The following is a 15,916-nucleotide window of genomic DNA, read 5'->3' as shown; positions in this document are numbered from 1 at the left end:
GCTAATGTGCATTGCTTAGAACCCATGGAGGACCAGCCACTAGGATTAGGGTGCCCACATAAGGTGTGAGGAAGAAAACAGGACAAGTGGCCACAAGTCTGCATCTGGGTTTGGGAATTCTGAGTTTCCTTCCCTAGTCCCCTACCCCAGAGACTGCAGAGGTCATTCTCTAAATAAATTGGTCTAGAAATACTTGAAGTAGAGCTACTAATCTCAGCAGAAAGCAGGGATAGGTACAGTGTGGAACAAGGGTGAGTAAACGAGAGGCTACTGGACAAACATGGGGCCTTCCCTCTTTCTCCTCTGCTGCATCCAGAATCTAGCAGTCAGACGTTCACCCCCTGCCTTCTTTGTTCCCTGCTAGTTCCCTAGTCACACAGGTAGGAGACTGGAAGACTCTTCTTTGAAGAAAATGAAGGACCCCCAATACAGATTCCAGACTATAGGCACTCCAAAGGAGGGCTCAGGAAAGAAAGGGGATTACAGACCACTCCAAAATGGTGTCCACAACAATAAAAAAAAAAAAAAGAGATAATAGAAAAAGAATATAAGTGCACATACATATTTACCTATAAAATATAGGTATATGTGTGTATAGATACATATGTATACATAAATGCACAGATCCCCACGTATATTTATGTGTGCCTACTTTGTAACTATTATGCATAACCAAGCAGGTTGTGTGTCACTGATGTGTATCTAAGACCATCAACCTGTTGCAATTCCAGTTTTCTATTGATAATCTGAAATGATATTTAATGTTGGAGAATTCATTTTTAAATAAAATTAATTCTACAGAAAAAAAAAAGAAAGAAAATTAGCTCGAATGCAGACAGATATAAAAAAAAAACAAAAACAAAATGGTGTCTGCAGGAAGAAACAGGGCTTATCGCTGATGGAGAGCTGATGAATGGAGCATTTTTAATGCAAAGAACAGGAAGGAGTGCTATCTCTGCTTGAGGTTCAGGAAGCAGAGGGACACCCAATGTCCTGGAGCAGTTCTGAACAGGGTAGGACATATAACTGCACAGGACAAATATGTAGGTTCAAGAAGAGTCATTGTGAAAGTGGAACACTAGAGAGCACCTACACTAAACAGAAAGATTTAATTAACTCAGCCATGGTAGCTGGAGAGTTCATTCTATGACTTGTCCATCTGTTCACCCATTTGTCTGTCCATCCATCTATACATCCAAGCATCAGTGGCAATGAAGTCACATGCACTGTGCCAAGTGCAGCAGAAAAGGGCAGTGAGGAACAGAGCCTTGGCCCTACACTTTTGGAATTCCGGAATACTGAAGTAAAAATAGCATGTTCCTTCACATGTTCATTATTTTGTAAAAGAAGCTTATAATGGAAAGCACAAAAAGGTAATTAGAAAAAAAATATTCCTGCACTCAAGGCCAAGTGTCCTTAATTTTCCCAAGTGTTCTTTTCTGTACACATTTATGAATATATAATACATAACCAAATACATGTAATCAATCAAAACAATACCACATTGTTATGAAACTTATCCAAGCATAGTCATACCTTGCCAGAGTCCTGTATCATTTTGACATTTTCAGAACCAAATTTATCTGAGTAAAGTTTAAGGAGTCTCTGAGAAATTTCTGACAGAGGCGTGAGTTTGGGTTCTTTGTAAATATACTCCTTTCCATCTTCATCTTCAAAGAATCCCTGTGACAGGAAGCATAATTAGTGTTGTCCCAAATATAAGCCCAAGGTTTACTGCCAAGGAAGGGTTCTTTTGTTACAAGGGATGAGAGGATGATTCTAAAATAAAATCATATACAGGTTGTCCAAACAGGGAGAAAAATTATAATAATGTGGAATTTAAGTGCAAAGATAAAGGAAAAACACAAAATTGCAAACTTGATTCAAGAACACTGTCATTAAGTGTGGAGTGAAATGAAAGATCTGGGATTCAAGACTGTTCTCTCAGTGAAGTCTAATGATGGGACTCGGAGCCTGTTTCACATTCCCAGGAAGCAGAACTCACGAAAAAGTGACCAGCAGCCTCCAAGAGGCAGGCCTCAGAAATGCAATACATCCCTTCTTCTGACCTCTCCAATTCACATAGGATTTTTACAGCATGAAGTATGTAGGTCTGGAGTAGGTCGAGCAAAAATTCTGTAAAGTTTGAGTAAATCTGATTTTGCTTTATTGATGAGAAAAATACTAAAGACCTGTAGCATAATATCAAATATTTTCATTATCACCTGACATAATTTGTTTTAGCACCAATTATGTTTGACTACAAAGTTTAGAATTGCATGGGAAGTGAAAAAGGTTGAAAATTAAAGAGTCCAGATTGGGGTTAATATTTGCAATAAATTTAAAAATTTTTTTCTCATCTAAAATAAAAGAGAGAAAATGGCACAAAATCCACAAAATATGGAGAGAGAAAAAAAGCAGGCTAACATGGAACATAAAACATCCACATCAAACTGGGAGTTTAGATGCAGTAATTTCACTATATTACTTGCTTTTTAAGCATTTACTGTAATTACCTCCACATCTGTTTCACTGTCTGTAAACTGGTATTGCTATAAAGTTATAAAAGACAATAACAGAATAAAGTGAAGGTTATATAATGCTCACAGAAAATCACATACCCTACATAAATAGATGACAATTTATACCACTTAATAATGTTAGAGATTTGAAGGTTAAAATTTAAGTTTAATTTAAATAAACCCTCTCATTCAGGGTTTCTGAAATATTACAATGATAAATATACTCATGGAGATATTATATTACAAACAATAAAGATGCAAAGGTACAAAGAAAACCAGAAAGTCTTAATTTTGGTTTAAAACATGCAATACAAATGTATAAAGAAACAGATGATTTATTTCTGTGAATGAAAATGTTAATTTTTTTGAGTTTGTAATGACTAGACAGATATACATACAGACTTGAAAAGGAAACTTGCAAATCACACGAAGAACCAAAGATGCTGCTAAGAATGCCTTATGGAGGAAGAACTTACCGCTGCCTTAAGAAAGTAATAAAGAAAGGATAGGAAGAAAAAAAAAAAAGCAGAAAGTTTACTATAGAGGAAGATCACCATACTAAATGATAAATTTTTCAAATTAGCATTTATAGAACACAGAAAATCTATAAGATATAACTTCATAAGAGTTTTTTTTTTTTTTTTTTAAAAAAACAATAATAAGAAAAGGACTCAGGACAGTCTATAGAATAAGGGGAGGCTCACCTGTCCAAAGAAGGCCACCCGGAAGTAGGTCCCCAGGAGCCTACGGCCCGAATGCATGACTTCAGTCACTTTGCTGTAGGCCCGGTGAAGTGTGTCATACAGATGAGCTAGCCTCTGGAAAGCAGAACAGAACCCATTTCTTGCAAATAGTAGAAACAATTTAAAAATAACAATTAATATGGTAGTGTAGGTATAAATTCCTATAAAGAATTCCTGCCAAAAAATAAGAATATATTTTGACCATAAAACTCGCAGTATTTGTAAGTCTAAAAAGGGCCAAACTGCTCATGAGGACCCACTGACCTAATAGTAAGAGAAGGTCTTCTCACACCAGTTTTAGTTTCTACTTTTCCTATTTCATTTGATTTGCTAAGTAGTAGACCTCCTGCCTATGGAAGGATGGAAGGGTCACTATTTTCCCAAGCAGATGGGCCCAGGAAGAGTTCTGAGGAAAAGGGGACTTGGTGATTGGAAAATTCTGTTTGTGGCAACCTCCAAAAGTGGAGTGCTTGGGTGGAAATCCTGTAGTATGGGACACAGGGATCTGCACAGACTCTTGACTCTTGATTCTTGGGAGGTGGTAACTGATGACAACCTATGGCATAATGTGGAGGGTCAAAGATCACCTACTCATCAGTGAACCGAAGTCTGCTCTCTTTGTATAGAAGTAGGTCTGAGAATGTGTCACATCACTCTTCTCTCAACTAGGAAAAAACAAAAACAGCCAGATACCTCAAAATCCCTCCGCTTTTCATAAATTGGGATGATGAGTTTATAGATGTCTGCGATCAGCTCGTAGCGTTCTGCCTTCCAGAGTCCATCTGCACACTGCTCTAGAAGCTCCATCAGCACATCCTGATAAAAGAGAAGGTCACAGGCCAGAGAAGAGCGTTATGGAGAGTATGAGAATGTATTCCTTCTGAAATGCACAGTCTAAGACTGCTAGAGGGAAATTCAAAAAAGAAACAAAATTTTTAGATACTAACTCCATGTTTGTCTTGGGAAGCTATTTTTCCAACCATGTTCACATGCATAAATAAAAAAGGGTTTCACATTACTTGACTGCTTTATTAGTAACTTGCATGGAAAAACTGACATAGTTTTAAATGGGCTCTCAAATTTTGTTCTTAGTTCTCTTTTTACACATATAATTTAGAAATTTCTTTTTCCTTTTTTAAAGACCAATGACAAGGTTGAAACGTGGAGTTATAAGCATGACTTCAACCCCAACTAAACATCTTGAAGGAGTGTGGTGATGGAGTGTGGGGGTACCATGCCTGTACCATTTCTCTTTGAAATTTCTTTCTAGTCACTGTCTTTGTTAGCATCCTTGGACTTTTGAGGAAGGTAATACTACCCATGGCTCAAGAATCAGAGCATGGGCTCAAATTTATACTAATAAGTGGAACCCGTTTCCTGGCCACAGTCACTGCTTCATCATGGGAGACCTGTGACCAAGCCAACCAGTGTGAGTTTTAGGACCCGAGCTTGGAATGCTTGGACAGATATACTCCCACCAGACAGGATAGAAAGAAGCAGCATAGAGCCTAACTGGGGCTGTCATACACCTCATGGCCACAGAAGGTCTCTCTGCCTTAGTAACAGAGTGAAGAGGCCCCTTCTGCCCTGGCAAAGTTGACTTGTATCAATGATAACTTTGTTAAAGGTTTGGCCTCACTCAACTCAATCTCCATAGAATTTCCCAAAGGGATCCAATACTCAAGTTTTTTTCTTTGAACACATCTAAGTGTTGTTTCATTAATAATGTTGAATAAATTTTCACATGCATATATATCATCTGAACAGCTTTGGTAATGTATCTTTTGCTCATTTTTTGTGATGGATTTTTTAATAATGCAATTTGAAAATTCTTTATGTATTCTGGATAAAAGTTCTTTACCGCATTTGTCTCTGAGGCACAGAAAACCTAGTCAGTGAAATAATAACAGAAAATTTCCCAAATGTTTGGAAAAGTATGGACATCCAGGTATGAGAGGCATTTAGAATCTCAAACAGACATGACCAGAAAAGAACCTTTTTATGTCATATTATAGTTAGACCGTCCAAAGTACAGAACAAAGAAAGAATATTGAAAGCTGCAAGACAGAAGTGCCAAAACATTTATAAAGTCAAACCCATCAGAATAATGGGTTTCTTAATAGAAACTCTAAAGGCCAAGAGGGTGAGGAATGATGTATTTTCAGCCAAGAAAGAAAATAACTGCCTACTTAGATTATTATAGCCAGCAAAGTTATCTTTCAGAACTGAAGGTGAAATTAAAACCTCCCAAGAAAAGCATAAACTAAAGGAATTGCTAACCTCTAAACCAGCATTTCAAGACATTTAAAGAAATTCTAAGCACAAAAGAGGAAGCAAACACAATCACAACAGCACAGAAAATAAATCTTACTAGAAGAGTAGATAAGAAAATGAGACCTAAGGAAAAAAACATGATTGATTCAGTTATTTATGAATTATTAATTAATTCATCTCTATGATAAATAAGAGAGAAAGAAACAGATGATTCAAAACAACCAGAGGAAAAAACTAAAACCAATAAAATGACTACCACACACCTTTTCATACCACCCTGAATTTTCCAACTAATGGTGTCTTTTGAAGATTGGATGTTTTTTATTTTAAGTCCAATTTAACAAGGTTCAATTTTCTGGATTGTATTTTTGATGTTCTATCTAAGAAGTACTTAATCCAAGCTCACAGATATCTTCTCCTGCTTTCTTCCAAAAGTTTTATAGATTTATATTTTAAGACTCTGATCTACTTTGAGTTATCTTTGAATGAAGTGTGAAGGTTCTTTTTCTTTTTTCCCATATATGTATGCCCAATGTTCCAACCCCATTTGATGAAAGGCTATCCTTTTATCCTTTCTCCATTGAATTACCTTTGAATTTTTGTCAAAAATCCACTGACCATGCATGTGGGTCCATTTATAGGGTTCACGTTTTGTTCCACTGATACCCCTTTGTCAATATAATGCTGTTTTGATTACTGCTATGGCTTTAAAAGAAAGTTTCTCCAGTGACACTGATGACATCTTGGTCAAGTGTCTGTCGCAGGGGCTCTCTTGTGCATTGTAAGATAGTTATCAGCATCCTTGGCTTCTGCCTACTAGATGCCAGCAGCAGTAGCATCTCCCCTTTCCCCAAAGTCATGACAATAAAAAATGTTTCCAGACACTGTCAAATATACGCGGAGGGTAGAAGAGACTGTGTGTGCAAAACTGTCCCCAGTTGAGAACCACTGCTCTATAGTAATCTTGAAGCTGGTTAGCATAAATCTTCCCATCTTTTCAAAATTGTTTTAGATAATCTAATTCCTTTTGTTTTTATATGGATTTGAGAGTCAATTGTCAATTTCCACCCAAACTCCTAATGGGAATTTGGCACTGCTTTGAATCTATAAATAAATTTAGGAAGACTGACCTTTTAACAATATTGAGTCTTCTAGAGATTATATAAAATAATTTAATAATATAGTAAAACCATGGCATAAAAATCTCTAAATGTGAAGGTTAATTGATTAATGTATACTAATCTTACCTCCTATGATTCTGCTAATCTGATTTATCAGTATAAGTAGCCTCTTTCATAAATTCTTTTTCTCATGTGAATATTCAGCATGATGTTGAATACCAGTGGTGAAAACAGATATTCTTGTTTTGTTTTGAAATTTAGGGGGAATTTCTATCTCTCATAATCAAGTATATTTTTTCCCTAGATAATTAGAGAAGTTCCTTTCTAGTTCTAGTTTTTTTTAAAAATCTTGAATAAATATTAAATTTTGTCAAATGCTTTTTCTGCATCTATTGAGATGTCAAATAGTTTTTATGAATTTATACCATGGATATGATGAGTAACCTTGATTGATTTTTCCAATTTCAAACCTACCATTCTTCGTGGAATAAACCCCACTTAGTCATAATGCATTTCTCTTTTTTATATTTTGATAGATTAAATTTGCTAATATTTTGTTAAGGGATATATATATATATATATATATATATATATATATATATATAAGCATACTTTAAAAAATTATATATATATATAATTTTTTAAAAAGTATGCTTATATCCTCTGTAATACTGTAAATGAAAAGTAAGCTCTATGTTTTCCATAAGTGGTCTAATGTTTCGTTAACGGTTTATAGAACCAAATAAAATAAGCATTTTTAAAGCAGTTGTGAATCAACTTACTGGAAAATACTATCTAAGCAAGATCATCTAACTCCTGTCCTATTTGTAATATACAAATAAAAAAATTGTCATCTGTGTGATTGACTTGACAACAGTGCTTATAAAAGATATGCCATTTGCTTCAGGTTTTTATTATAGATCTCATTAAAGTCAGATATAGTGACCACTACCACAGCTATAGAAAAAGAAGACATCAGAGAAGTTTCTAATGTTATCTTTTTGTCCTTTGCTTTTGTATTATGGAGAGGCATGCCTTTCTTACTTTTGTCTCAAATCTTTTCCAATAGACAACCTATGCACACTAAGTATGACAAATTCTGTATTCTTTTTTTGTTGTTGTTCTTGTCAATGGACCTTTATTTTATTTATGTATATGTGGTGCTGAGAATTGAACCCAGTGCCTCAGATATGCTAGGCAAGTGCTCTACCACTGAGCCACAACCCCAGCTCAAATTCTGTATTCTTTTCATGCTCCTGCTTATAAAAGTTAGATAAAAGAAAAACCTATGAAAAAAATTGTAATGCACTCTGCTGTCATATATAAGTAAAAAAAATTAATTAAAAAAGAAAAACATACTAGTACACTTGTATAATTTCAATGACAGTATTCTTACTTCTCCACATTTGTTAAATGTATGAAATATATATAGGTATAACCTTTATTAGTATTTATAAAGACCAATAAAAATTTAACCATTGAAATGCTCTGATAAATAGTAAATTTTCTAAGGTAATTCATAGGTCAAATAAAGAAACCTCTCTTATTTTAATCATTGCTTTCTAGTTTGTTTTAATTTTAAAAATTATCTTATTTCTACTGGGTTATATAATATCCCACAGGGCCACATACATTTGGGTAGTTACATATTTCTGAATTGTTTCTATTTTTCTTAGTAATATTAGCCATATTGCTAGATAGAAATAACTGTCCTTGACTATAGGGAAATGAATTGACTAAGATGTCCTTTATTACAGAGTACTTTATTTCTTGCATATATTTGTTCAAACATACTGCTGGTGGGTATTAATTGAGCACTTTCATTCCCAGTTGTGGTACAGAATTGCAACAGAGGTGGAAGAACTCAGAAGACTCAATTTCCCCCAGGAATGAGAATTGCACAATCAAGGTATTCTGATAACAAAACAATCAAGGTTATAGAATTTTTTCTTACTTTAAAACTATTCTTTTCAGTGACTTCAGTACTTATTGAAGTACTAAAATGAACAAGACCGGTACTTTGAAGTACTGATTGATTAATCACTTGATCCCATGTAAGAACAAAAGAGAATTTTTAAATTTCAAATTACTAGAAATTTCAAAATACTAGAGATCTATCTTAAATTTATATTATTCCTCTCAAGTCTAATTTGAGTATATCCATTTGTTTTTTAAAGGGGAGGGTGTCTTTAGATGTTTTTTCCTTACTAAAACAGAATAATTCATTGAAAATATTCTAAGGTGCCAGGCACAGGAGCACAAGCCTGTAATCCCAGTGGCTAGGGAGGCTGAGGCAGGAGGATCACAAGTTCAAAGCCAGTTTAATGAGGTCATAAACAACTTAGCAAGACCCTGCCTCAAAATAAAAAATAAAAAAGGGTTGGAAATGTGACTTAGTGTTTAAGTGCCCCTAGGTTCAATTCCTGGTACCCCCCCCCCCACAAAATTCTAAGGTACAAAAAAGAAAATTGTCATCTGTCACTTCAACAAAATATTTAATTTGTAGGTTCCCAATAATGACCATTTTAGTGGCATTTATACAAGTTCTAAAATAGCAGCTTTTAAAATTAAGGCAGTGTTGTTTTATTCTTATCTATTTTTTTTACTGATTACTCTGTTAAAATTCACAAGAGTGGTTTCAAACTAACAAACCTTCAAAGGCCTTTTGTAATGCAATGTAAGAAGAGTTAACATGAACATTTTTCTCAATGTTTAAAAAAATATAGAAAATGTTATTGTATTCAAAGTCAACAAATATCTTGCATTTTGGAGTTCTTAAAAATAATAATGGTGCTTGAAATTATAGATGCTATTACAATTAGAGTCAGTTTTAGATTATTAGCCCAAATTAGAGGGAAACATGAGAGAGAACCACAAATCATTTATATTTGATTTTTAAGTTTATTTTTATATTTTATCTTGAATATCAGTATGTCTTACATTCTTGGACTTTGTAACACTATTAAGTCACCAAGTGATTTAAATTGAAATGAGTCTAATATAAAAATGTGATTCCAGAGAAGAAAAATTTAATTTCTTCTTAAGTCTCAAAGCTAGTGGACTAAACTGGGAAATTGGTGGTCTTGGTCTTTTGTTTTTTAGGTTTATTGTTTCATGATTTAAAAAAAATGATTTATTTTGTATAAAAAGCATATCCAGGTGGTTATTTTAAGATGTAGGACACTCATTAAACTGGCTTTGAACTTGTGATCCTCCTGCCTCTCTTTCTTGAATTGTTCTCTTGATGTTCATGGTGTGATGAATGAGCATACTGCTGCCTTCGAGGACCCAACTGGAAACCTGTGGCCTTCTATCTGCTGCTACAAGCTTCCATTTCCTCAGTTTTGAGACAAATGGAAAAATGAATGGAAAAATCAAAAGTACTATCTTTAGGCAAATACGAGTAATCAAAATGTGCCTTTTGAAGATATATCTAAAAGAAAAAAGTTGTGATGTGGGTCTGACTTTCATAAAACAATTTTTTAAGTATTTTGAGAATTGCTGTATTAATTTTATAATGGAGAACTTAGTAAATTGCTACTGTTTATATCTTAAAATTAAAATAGTGTGAATATATTTTAAGATGTCCGACCACGTTATAAAAGTAGAGATATTTAAGATAAGATTATAAGTTATGGTTCTGGCTATGTTTTGTAAACTTTCATGAACTTAATTCTTATTCAAATATTGTGTTTTCCTCAATGAGTATATTTATATTGTCAAACCTGGTAGACTAAAGGCAATAAAATTCATTGTCTTGAGGCTAAAAAAATTTTTTTTATAAGAAAAAAAATTATTCTTAGGTTTAACTTGTACACTAATCATCTGGTCCCTTCTGTTCTATTGGGCTTTTTCAAAGAGGAATACAATTTGTGTGTGTATGTGTGAAAAACTACAACTGATCCTGGCATGGCAAGGTCACGCTGTAAATATAAACAAATGTTCAACGATCACATCCTATTTACTCTCGATGGGATCAAAATCCCTGAAGATTCTTAATTCTATGCCATAGCAGAAAGTGGAGTGATTTAAATGCAATTTCATAAAAAATTGAAAATTCTTCTCAGTTATAAAAGTTATAACTATGTACCATTAGTATTACAACACTGATTCATTCATTCATTTATTTGAAAGTTTGTTCAAACATTTTACCAAGCATCTACAATGTGCAAGGCACCATGCTTGACTACTGGGTTAACCTTTAAAACTAAATCCATAAGTAAAATTAAGTCTGTGTAATTTATAAAAATTGCTTGATAGATTTTATCAATTGTTACAGCATATTTTGGAAGGTCTATTCTAAACAAAATAGAAATTTGTTTAGAAAAGAAGCCTTTGAAAACACTCACAGCCATCCTTTCAGAGCAGCCAGAACTGATGTACTAGAGATGCATGAGCAACAGGAAGGATGTGACATGCATGTAAGACATCAAAGAGAGGAAAACAGTGATTTCAAATGTGAACCTGAGCTACAAGTCACAGGGCATAGACTCTGAAATGACTGCAGCAGGGACAGATGGATTTAATAATAGTCAGTGGGTCTCTGGGTACTAAGGAGGCCAAATATCCTTCTCTCACAGAGCTCAGCACTTCCTGCTCTCCCAGCATCCAGAGTCCAGTGTGGAAAATGGAGCCATTAAGAGATTATAAGGATGGTAGTAAGAGCACTGATAAAGAAACTGCAGGGCATCAGTATTTGTCCAGAAATGAGGGAAAGGGGAAGCATGGAAAGCTAGAGAAATGATGACTGAGTCTTAAAAGACAGTCAGGAGAGTTTAGTGAGCAGAGGAAGAAAGTGGGAGTGGGGACAGAAGAAAAAGAGGGGACACACTCCATCCAGGTCCAGGGAACTGCCCAGGCAAAGGCAAGGGAGTGACAAGTAGTTTGTGGGTTGGAGAATAAAATCTGAATCAGAGTATGGCAAGAGAAGAGGCTGGGAAGGGGGGAAGGAGTAGACACAATAAACCGGAACAAAGTTTTCAATGCAAAGATACAATTACTAACTATTATAACAATGAAGGGTTATATAAGAAGACGTTACTTGATTCTCAAACAAGAGTCTGTCTATCCACATAAGTTATATGTGTACAGCAACCTGTCAGATACATTTTAAATAGCCCTATATTCTGTCACTTCATAAATATATATCAAGAAGAGAGTATTGGTAGTCTCCTGAGTCAAATGATCCTAATTTGTAAATGAGATTTGAATACTTAGTTTTACTCTTATTTAGTTAAGCTAGAAACAGGTGGAAGGTTTAATAACAATAAACCTGCAGTCAAGCAGTTTATGAGCATTGATATCTGATGTATATATGATAAGGATAAATAAGCTCATTATAGAAAAACCTGTAATATTATATTTGATATAGAAAGATGGACTTCAACCAGAGAGACTCGCCAAAATGGTTGGGAAAATTCAATAAAGCAAATGGAGCTTAGTAAATATTATGAAATAAATATCACAATTCTTGATGGTATCAAGAATTCTGATTCAGGAAGCACTCAAGGTTTATAATTTATCAATTCAAATAACACTGATTATGCAAAGAAATGGTAATATGTACTATAAAAATGAAGTGAGTACAGATTTTTCTAATAAAAAACTAAAAAATGGTTTTTACTAAAAAAGGTTAGTCCTCTCATAAAATCAGAGTGTAGATTACTGAATATCAAAGCTTAATTTGGTAAGGTAAATTATTCAAGCTACTGTCAACTCTATATCTAGAAATTTACAGCTGGTGCATGAAGTAACAATTATCTGAATAGAAATAATAGACAGTAATCACAGAATTTGAGAGACCATATGTCAATACAAAATTATAATAAAAACCAAGACAAAGTAACCATACATTGGAGTATATATGAATTATATTCTCAGCACAAGTTCTACTTATTTTAGTTTGCTTTGTTTCTTAGCAATCACAGCACTTGAAAGCCAGAACTGATCCAGAAAATGGTTAGAAAGCGGTAACCTTGAGCAGCAGTCATACAAAATGCTTTATGGTTAAATTGCCATGTTTAACATTTAAACACCCAGATTTTGTTGTTGTTGTTGACATATATAAAGAATTGGTTGAAGGGTGAGCTCAATAAACTCTATGCATACAGAAAGTATGCATTTTACTTTAGACTAGACTTAAAAAGATTTAAGTGCACGAAGTTCATAAGCCATTGAAGAAACTTTTAAAAATGTAGTTAGTTCCTTTTATTAAGTGTGACATAGTGAAGGAGCTGAAGAAACAAGCATCTATCTGTGGAAGTAGCATTTCTAGTGATGTGTGTGTGTGCGTGCGCGCGCATGCACAAAAATACCCCTATGAACCTGTATCTGTGCAGGGTATTTAAATTTTTTTAAAAACTTAAATGCTATCTGCTCCATCCTAGGATTGATTAATTCAATTTGAACCTTACCTATAAAGCTAGATGCTATCTCAGAATCTACCATTTACAAGTATTTATAAACCTGTGAGCTGGCTTAGGCGATGGCTTAATGGCTTACACTATTCTTAATGGCTATTCTCATAGTATAACTCTAAATACATCATGAACAGTGTAACTTCTATTACATCCTTTCTCAAGACACAGTTGAGGACCACTTGCATCACTTTTTTCCAACTAGGATCCTGGTGCTGTATCAGTCAAGAAGAGAGGAATCTCAAAACTGCATGGACCAAGTAGAACTCTGGCACCACAGGGAACTCAGAATCCTTTGATCTATACAGGTCCAGACTGTGAAACAAAACAAAACTGTAATTAAGAACTGGGGGGGCTGTGGCTATGGATCAGCAGTAGGGTGCTCGCATAGCATGTGTGAGGCACTGGGTTTGATCCTCAGCACCACATTAAAATAAAAAAAAAAAAAAAAAAAAGAAAGAAAGAAAGAACTGGATGATGTTTTACCTCAGAAAACTTGGAATGGATCCACCATTTGACCCAGTTATCCCACTCCTCAGTTTATACCCAAAGGACTTAAAACCAGCCTAGTATAGTGATGCAGACATTAATGTTCACAGCAGCTCAATTCATAATAGCCAAACTATGGAACCAATCTAGGTGCTCTTCAACAGATGAATAGATAAGAAAATGTGGTATATATACACAATGGAATATCACTCAGCCTTAAAGAAGAATGAAATTATGGCATTTTCAGGTAAATGGATTGAACTAGAGAATATCATGCTAAGTGAAATAAGCCAATTCCAAAAACCAAAAGTTGAATGTTCTCTCTGACAAGCGGATGCTGATCCATAAGGAGGTGGGGCCAGCGGGGTAGGGAAGAATGAAGGAACATTAGTTGTGCAGAGGAGAGTGGGGGGGGCTGTGGGGATGAGAAGGACAGTAGAATGAGATGGACATTATTATCCTATATACATGTATGATTACACTATCGCAGTGACTCTGCACCACGTACAACCAGAGGAATGAGAAGTTGTGTTCCATTTGTGTACAATGTGTCAAAATGCACTCTATTGTAGAATGAAAAATAAATAAATAAATAAGGGTGGGGGAAGAACTGGATGTTTCTCTTTATCTAACCAAAAGCATCTGGGAGGGAGTCCACTCTTGGGATCAGAGTCAGGGAAGGTAGACTTGGTACTAATAAAAATTCATCTGAGGCCTGCTACTAAGACGACTGTGCAGTTTTAGGTATCTCCCCTAAAAACATTACTTTAGGGAGCTGAGGATGTGGCTCAAGCGGTAGCACGCTTGCCTGTCATGCGCTGGGCACTGGGTTCGATCCTCAGCACCACATAAAAATAAAATATAAAGATGTTGTGTCCACCGAAAACTAAAAAATAAATATTAAAAAATTCTCTCTCTCTTAAAACAAAAAACAACAACAACATTTCTTTAGGAGAGCATCAGAGACATTTAATTATACTCACTAATGCAGATTAAAAAGGCAATGATTTTTTTTTTTTTTACATTATGTTAGACACTCATTTTATTAGCTTTTCTCAAAACTTTGTTCTCCTGGCAGAGGACTTTGTCCTTGCTCTTTTTCTGAGACATCCAAGACGCCAATAATGAACATGTACCTGGTAATCTGTTTTTTCATCTTTTAGAACACATTCTTCTTTCCTCTTCCTGTCAGTTTCAATTTTGATGACTTTATAACCCTGCTATGTCATATCCTAACTGTACAGATTGTCATGTACTATGGACCTTGTTAAAGGTTTACCATTTTTATGCTTCAAGGACAGGGTGGCAAATTCATATTCAGCTGATAAAGTGGTCCCTGCCACATGTTTAGCTCTTACTCAGAGAGGGTGCCATTCATAAATCTTCCCAACAGTGTCTGCGCTTGATTTCATGGGCTCATTCATTAGACTCTCATGATTACTTCAACCCATTTGTCAGGTGAGCACATACAGGGCTCACTTTATTGTCTCTCAAGGATAGTTTACAGAAACTGTTTACCTTCAAATTTGTGATTGTTCTTGGCATAATTGTTCTCCTTATCTAATTCAAAATAAAATGCTGAACTTGAGAGGTCTGACTTGGCACTGGGTGCAAGGGTGATTTCTCCAAGGAGACAATACAATCATGCCAATTTCAAAGAAAAATTCAGTCAAAATTTGCCTTGAAGTGAGGTGCTCAAGCCAAGAACACAAGAGCCTGTTCCTTTGGTGAAAGGTTTCACACTTGAGAGTAAAAAAGTAAAATAAGTGAAAAAAATCACCATATATCTGGGCATTTAGGATGGAGACAGTGGAATGGTTAATGCCATGCAATAACCAACTTAATCACCTTCCCCAGGATAATCAGAGAACTTTGTATATTGTATCTATCTACTGTAGTTTCTTTAAACTTCATGAAGTAGCCAGGCATGGTGGCACATGCCTATAATCCCAGCTACTTGGGAGGTTGAGGGAGGAGGAGCATAAACTCAAGGCCACTGGGCAACTTAGTGAGATCCTGTCTCAAATTAAAAAAAAAAAAAAAAAAAAAAGGGGTGGGATGTAGCTTAGTGGCAGAGTATCCCTGGGTTCAATCCCTAGTACCACCTATTATTTATGTATTTATTTCAATCCCTAGTACCACTTCATGAAGTACACTCAATATATTATACTCTTTATCCATATCTAGTTTTTAATTTTGAGGATTAAGACTAGACAATTTACAACAGTGGTTCTTATACTTTTTGAGCTTAAGAGCTCTTTATATATCTCAAATTTACTGAGAACTTCAAAGAATTTTTTGTTTATGTTGATTTTTTCTTTCAAATTTTACAACAGTAGAACCAAAACTGA

At 34.8% G+C, this 15,916-nt stretch overlaps 1 protein-coding gene across 27 annotated transcripts in view; it reads right to left on the bottom strand.

Moving 5' to 3' along the window:
• The window catches only part of Dock9 (dedicator of cytokinesis 9), a 281,271-nt gene that overhangs the window by 14,606 nt on the left and 250,749 nt on the right, over positions 1 to 15,916 (bottom strand). For 14 of the 27 annotated variants that reach the window (XM_048800695.1, XM_048800716.1, XM_048800702.1 and 11 more), the window contains 5 exons: positions 3,959 to 4,081; positions 3,227 to 3,340; positions 2,999 to 3,004; positions 2,517 to 2,552; positions 1,537 to 1,683 (listed from right to left, as the gene is read on the bottom strand). In XM_048800695.1, coding sequence (XP_048656652.1) covers positions 1,537 to 1,683; positions 2,517 to 2,552; positions 2,999 to 3,004; positions 3,227 to 3,340; positions 3,959 to 4,081 — 426 coding nt within the window. The remainder of the gene's footprint in view (positions 1 to 1,536; positions 1,684 to 2,516; positions 2,553 to 2,998; positions 3,005 to 3,226; positions 3,341 to 3,958; positions 4,082 to 15,916) is intronic. The other 13 variants (XM_048800708.1, XM_048800714.1, XM_048800697.1 and 10 more) reach the window with 2 other exon arrangements.

The sequence above is a fragment of the Marmota marmota genome, unplaced genomic scaffold (genome assembly GCF_001458135.2).
Source record: "Marmota marmota marmota unplaced genomic scaffold, marMar, whole genome shotgun sequence".
Classification (NCBI taxonomy): Eukaryota; Metazoa; Chordata; class Mammalia; order Rodentia; family Sciuridae; genus Marmota; species Marmota marmota.
This window is presented reverse-complemented; position numbering and strand designations above follow the sequence as displayed.